General features: G+C 34.1%; 1 protein-coding gene across 1 annotated transcript; it reads left to right on the forward strand.

The window, feature by feature from the left end:
• The first annotated feature begins 295 nt into the window (after positions 1 to 295).
• Positions 296 to 3,956, forward strand: LOC101267627 (uncharacterized). Its single transcript, XM_004244758.5, has 5 exons — positions 296 to 637; positions 2,765 to 2,905; positions 3,114 to 3,353; positions 3,437 to 3,496; positions 3,592 to 3,956. Exons 1-5 carry the CDS (start codon positions 524 to 526, stop codon positions 3,694 to 3,696), a joined length of 660 nt encoding a protein of 219 aa, XP_004244806.1. The 5' UTR covers positions 296 to 523; the 3' UTR covers positions 3,697 to 3,956.
• Positions 3,957 to 6,813: the final 2,857 nt, after the last annotated feature.

A 6,813-nucleotide genomic window follows, 5' to 3' on the forward strand; every position in this document is an offset into this window, starting at 1 on the left:
AAATTTATAAATTACAATACAATACGATACAATCAAACCAAACAATTAATACGTTATTAAACAATAACAAATAATACAGCTAGTCAAACATTGTATCTATCATATAATACAATAAAATAGAATATAATACAATACAATATATTATGAAACAATGGATAATAATGATTCAAACAAAATGTTAATAATATGCATTCTTTAAATTTTATAATCTTGATTTGTCACAAAATCTTATTTTTCGGGGTTATCCAAAAATATTATTTCTTTTATCAAATGTCGTAATGAAACATCACAACGTACGAAAGGAGTATTCATTATGAGGCTTTCCAATGAGGCCGGCCGGCTAAATTTGGATGAATGGAACACCCAGCCCATTAACACACATTTACGAGCCTCCTCTAGGGTCTGGAAGCTTCTCAACTTTTCTTTTATAAATTTCTAGCATTTTCTATGCTGAACTTCAAAAATCTTCCATAACCCCGAATTCACATTTGATTTTATTTGTTGAAGAAGAAGAAAGTAGAAAATGGCTGCTAACGATTTAGCTTTGGACTTGGAGGAACTTCAGCAGCTTCACACCATAGCCAAACGGCCTCGTGTCCTTTCTCTCATTTATACTGAGATTCGTAACTTGGAGAAGGTTATCACTCTTTTTTTATTGTTATTAGTGTTTTACTATTTCCATCTCCAGTATTGTTGCTTGTCTGTGTATCTGTATTTTTCAGTTTGTCGTTTTTCCTCTTTAAGTTGGGTATATGTGAGCTAAAATGGAGTAATTCAATTATAGTTTGAATTGGTATAGTTCAGCATGATTCATTTTTGTCATAACAAATAAATATGTATTTTAACTTATCTCTTTTTATATTTATGTTATATATGCAGATACTTTTAAATTTGTAACCCGTTCTATGTGGCATCATACCTGGCATTATGCGCTCTACTTGGGCTCATAGGTGTATTATGCAATATAGAATTTGTTTAACATTGTATAATTATAAGTGTCTACTTATACACATTCAAAACTGGATGATAAGGTGAAATGATGTAAAGTTAAATAATGATGTAAAGTTAAATGAAATATTTATGTATTATGCCTTCAATTTTGACATTCTTTTTATATGATTTTTCGATTATTGCACTATTTTTCCATGAAGTAGTGGTAAGACCGGCATGTATTTTACTCTCCAGAACTCACAAATGGGATTATTGTTGTTGTTGTCTCATGATTCTTTTCATTTCAAGATGAACTATTGTGTAGAAACTATAGGTTTTGATTTTTGTGTAAGGTAAGGTTCTTAAGTCTCACTTGATGGCTCCTTTCAATAAAATGAGACTATAGGTTTTGATTTTTGTGTAAGGTAAGGTTCTTAAGTCTCACTTGATGGCTTCCTTCAATAAAATGAGACTGGGTTCGGGAAATTATGATAGCATGGGTGCTCTTAATCTGAAATCTTTATCAAGGAATCCGAATATACTTCTTGTTGTTAGTGATTTAATAGCTGTGACTTCTAGATGATTTAGTGACTGTATAATGGGTTCTTGTTGCAGAAGTGGATGAAGCAGCTGTAATTGCATCAGCTGGCTGTTTAGTCTTTTAGAAGTTAATGGTTCTAGTCTAGTATCTTGAAATGAATACTAAGTAGGGGCAAAATCATCCCAAACCCCCTATCGGTCCGGTATTTCAACTGGTTGGGTAATGACTATATTGTTGATTTGACCTAACAGATCGAACTCAAAATGACCCATCAAACAACATTCGGGTCAAAACAGGGATCTAACTAGTGTAACCAGCTGGGTCAAAACGTAATCCAACTTGATTTTTTAGTTTACATCACCTAATTTGCTTTCAAATTTATGATGACATGTGATGCTTAGAAGTGTATTTGATTTGTGTTATCGTGATTGTTAACGGTATGTTCTATCGGATGTATGAGGCTTGAAGCTTTGACATTACATTCTCTTTGAGCTGCAAATATCTACTCTATTTATGGCTTAAATATTGAACACCATGAAGATTTTAGATAAAGAAAATTTAGAAACTTATTGTTGAGTGAGACTAGATTGGAACATTTCTATTGTAGTCCAATGATAACATAATGAATTTTTGAACTATCATTTTACTTCATCATGAGTTCTTTACTCCCTTGAACCATTAACAATTACTTGCACATTGATTTTTTTACTAGTAAAATTGCTTTGATATTTTAACTACTCAAATTTATGTAATTTTTTTTTTAATTTCCGTCATTTTTATATTCTTCTTCATTCTTAGTAATTTCATGGAGTATTTAATTCAAAACATTTCACCTTTAATAATTTTGATATCCCAAACCTATTGCTAAGCATGATGACTCTGTTTTTGAAAACTTCTCTGGTGATTATGTATGTTAAACAAGATGCACAGCTGCAAAATACAGTTTCAGGAGATACTGGTTGATCATTATTTTCATTCTTTTATTCTTTACGAGGTTATATCTATTCGATAAATGGATAATGGATACATAAATGAGATTAGAAAATGGTGCTGTTAAAAGTCTACCTGCATCATATCCAAGTTTTTGCTGTTTCTTATCAAATTAGATATTAAGATTATGACAAATGAGGCAATAGCACATTTAATTTGACATGAAACATCCTTCTTGAATCATGTTATACAGAAATGTGTTTAGCAGCTCTTTTCAATCTGTTCTTAGTGAAAGGTATTCTGCGAACAGGTTTACATTTGTAATATGATATTTTAAGTCTTAACGTCTTTTCTGTTCTGCAGCTGTCAAAAGATGGTGCTTCAGTGTCATCTTCGCAAATACCAGCTCCAGTTTTAACTGCAGCAAAGGTGATCCACAAACCATCTCTGAACTATGTCTCTGTTTCATCCTTCAGTTGGGATCAGGACAATGACAAAGTGAAGGTACGATATCTTCAGTCAGAGCTATAACGTTGAACCCCTGTATCCATTTGAATGTGTGAGATACTTGCTTAACCATTGGAAAGGGTTCTTACTTCAATTATAAAATTCCACTCAGTTCTCTATCATTTCGATATTTTGAACTCTTGCAATGCCTTCATTGATTGTACTCTTTGTCTCTTCTCTGATGGCTTATTTATCTCTTATGCAGATTTATCTATCATTGGAAGGAGTAGATCAGGAGAAAACGGAGACAGATTTCAAGCCTATGTCTTTTGATGCCAAGTTTCATGATGTAAATGGAAAGAACTATCGCTTCTCCTTGCCGAAATTGAACAGAGAGATTGTACCTGAGAAATGTAAGGTGCTCGTGAAACCATCAAGGGTTGTCATCACCTTGGCCAAAGCCTCCAAAGGGAACTGGTTGGATTTGCATTACAAAGAGGACAAGGTTATTACCTGTTCCACGTAATTATTTTTCACTTTTGATTATGGTGATTGTTTAATAACCATGCCATGCTTATTATTCTGCAGTTCAAGCCTAGTTTGGACAAAGAAAAAGACCCCATGGCAGGAATAATGGATATGATGAAGGTATCAACTTGTTCTGATGTTGTGGACTTCTTACTTCTTTGCAATTCCTTTCTTATTTTCAATGTGTATGTGATGAGTGATGTTTCATTTTGCAGAACATGTATGAGGACGGTGATGAGGAAATGAAGAAGACAATTGCAAAAGCCTGGACTGATGCTAGATCTGGCAAGGCAGCTGATCCATTGAAACGCTACACCTGAATGTTGAAATAGGTCTCTTAACAGATTTAGGGGTTTATTCCGGGTGAGCAGCCATTATCGTTTTGAGTAGCTTGTAAAACTGGATAATCAAGGATCTCTATGTAGAAATTTTACAGTATGTTGCTTGAATGGTCGTTTTTTGAGCCTTAACTTAGTATATATATGCAGCTGGTGTCAAGTAATTGTCTTTGAACCTTGTTTTGATAAGCTTCATTGTTGAATGTGATTCCCAAGAATGAATGATGTATTCCTTTTTACTATTCCAGTTTTCTTATTTGATATATAAATCTTTAGGATCTAAATCTTACCTTGGGATTGAGACGCAATTAGTTGATTGATATAGCTAAATTGCCTATAGTAATAGCTAGTAAATTCAACTAAATTTGTAATTTGACATCTATTATCACAATCTAACTAAACAGACAATAGGAGAGCAAATAACCACATGTCAGTACAAACCATTCCAGTCTAATAATATTTTCATATTTTATGACGAAACACCTTAGGACCCCCAGCAAATGAGCAACTTTAACTTTATTGTGGGTTCGTGTCACCAACAACAAATTAGACACTTCATATCAAAGAAGTAGCAGTAGAATCCGGATGCTCAGATGGGTTTGAGTCTGGATCCGGGATAAGGTTGAAAGGGGGCACGTATGTTGTTGTGTTGATCATACGGGTCGTGTTCCGCAATTTCTATGGTAATCAAACCTAATATTACACTGCCAATTGCTATCGATATCGTCGTAACTGTCCCCATTGCTTGACTCTTCTAAAGGAATTTTGAAAATGAAATTGTGAATTTAGGAATGGAGGAGAATTTTGCCAGTTGATTATTTGGAAGAATCGTAGGATTTCCCCAACTGTTTGACAAATGATTGTTGGGTTCTTTAATAAAAAATTTCACAATATGTTGACATATCTTTGGCTCTTTAACTGTATACTGAAATTTGTGATATTTTTTACTAGTCATATTTCATAGGATAAACATGTGATAATTAGAGATGACAATGAGGTGAGTTGAAGCTTTATCCATAAAATTTTAATTCCCCCCTGTTAAAAAAGTTAAAGTTGATTTTTTGGGTATATGATAGATTGTTCTAGTAAGTTTCTAGAATAGTCTAGGATAGTATCGGGGTTAATTATCTTTAAAAAATATTTAGATATCTAAAAGATAAAGTTAAATAGAATTTTCTTCGTAAAAGTATGTAGAAGAATTTCTAGAAGCATCCCTATACTCGTATAAATAGGAGTGATCATAGTCATTTGTAATCAACCCAAACAACTCAACAACCTAATAAAAGAGTATTCTTTCATAAACAAGTTCTCCTTTCTAGCTTCCTCTTCTTTTGTTGAATCTTCGATCTTAGTTAACGTCTTGGGCTAGCAGAAGGTTCCCCAATTATACTCTTCTTTTACTATTCTTCACATGGTATCAGAGTCATAGCCGTAGATTGGCTAGTGGGTTTTATTTCAAGATCGGGTTGGTGGTAGATTCAACTGGTTTGTTTAGATGGATTTTAGCGGTCGTGTTAATGGACGAGGATTGAGTTGTTGAATCAGTCCAGTTACATGGTATGAAAGACATGTATGGAATCATAACTTGTCGGAGAGGATTTGTGGGATGCTGTTAATGGGAATGACACGAGTCCTCCTATTGACGGATCGGGAAACAGTAGCATATACAAGAAATGGAAGCAAGTTAATGGGAATGTTGAGTTCATTCTGAAGAGGACAATCTCCTCCGATTTATTTGATCACATTATAAAGTGTAAATCAGCTTACGAGATATGGAGGACCCTCGATCGCTTGTTCAACAAGAAGAATGAAGCTCGGCTGCAGATATTGGAGAATGAATTGGCTAACACCACTCAAGGTAATCTTTCTATCTCTGAGTATTTTTTTGAAGATTAAGAGCTTATGTTCTGAGATATCTTTGTTGAATCCGGATGAGGCTATCTCTGAAGCACGAATGAATAAAATTGTCATTTGTGGTTTGAAGCCTGAATATATTCCATTTGTAACGTCGATTCAAAGATGGGCTCAACAACCGTCCTTGGTGGAGTTTGAAAATTTGTTGTCATCACAGGAACTACTAACTAAGCAATTGTCTAGTGTATTTGTCAAAAGAGAAGAAAATGCTCTTATAGCCGATAAGAGAAACTTTAAAGGAAAAACACGAGATATGTCACACTCTCGATTCTCAGGTGGTTTACGCTCACCTAGAGAGAAAGAAGATCCTTCTAACTATTATGGTAAGAAGCCTCTAAGATGTTATCGTTGTGGCGAAGTAGGGCACATAAAAGAAATATTGTCAAGCCAAGGATAGCAATATGACTCAAAAAGTTACCGAAGAAGAAGAAGAGTGGGAAAAATATTTAGTAGCTGAGGCTCGAGCAATAAATGTCATGATTTCCATCAATCTTGAAAAAGATTGGATCGAGGATTTATAATGTTATATAACCGACCACTTGGAGAAACAAGAAGTTGATGTTGTCAGCATGAAGCAAGAAATCTTTGAGGATGTTTCAAGTGGTGATATGGTAGCCTCTATTGAAGAAGGAAATAGATTCTGAACAAGGAGAGCATGGAGCTAAATATGTCGATGATGGCCTTTATGGAGAAAGTATTAAGAAAGAAGTATGGAAAGTTGAAGTCTCTAATCAACTGTCAGCGATATCGAGGGCAGTAACTACTTAGATCAAACATTGGAAATAAATGGACAAAATAATGACCAAATAGATGAAGGAGTTGATTTTGAAGTTTCAAAGATAAACAATATGATTTTTGAAAGCTTTGAAGATTCGAGGAGATGATAAGAGAATATGGATATGGTAATGGATCCGATATTGGTGTTGAGACTTCACAACAAATTGATAATGTATGTTTCTCTAAATAATCTAATTGTTGAGAAGCTAAGAGAAAGAGAGTTTGAGAACTCAACAATGAGATAATCTACATGGATTAAATGACTATCTTTATCATTTGAAGAAGGAAGAGGAGTCCAAAAGAAAATGCTGAGATTTTCACCAAGACGTGGCTAAAAGCTTCGTTTGAGTTCTTCTGCGACAAGTGTGGAATAATTTTGAAAATTCACTTTAAGGGAGAGTGTGAAAA

This window comes from Solanum lycopersicum, chromosome 8, assembly GCF_036512215.1.
Source record: "Solanum lycopersicum chromosome 8, SLM_r2.1".
NCBI classification, from domain to species: domain Eukaryota; kingdom Viridiplantae; phylum Streptophyta; class Magnoliopsida; order Solanales; family Solanaceae; genus Solanum; species Solanum lycopersicum.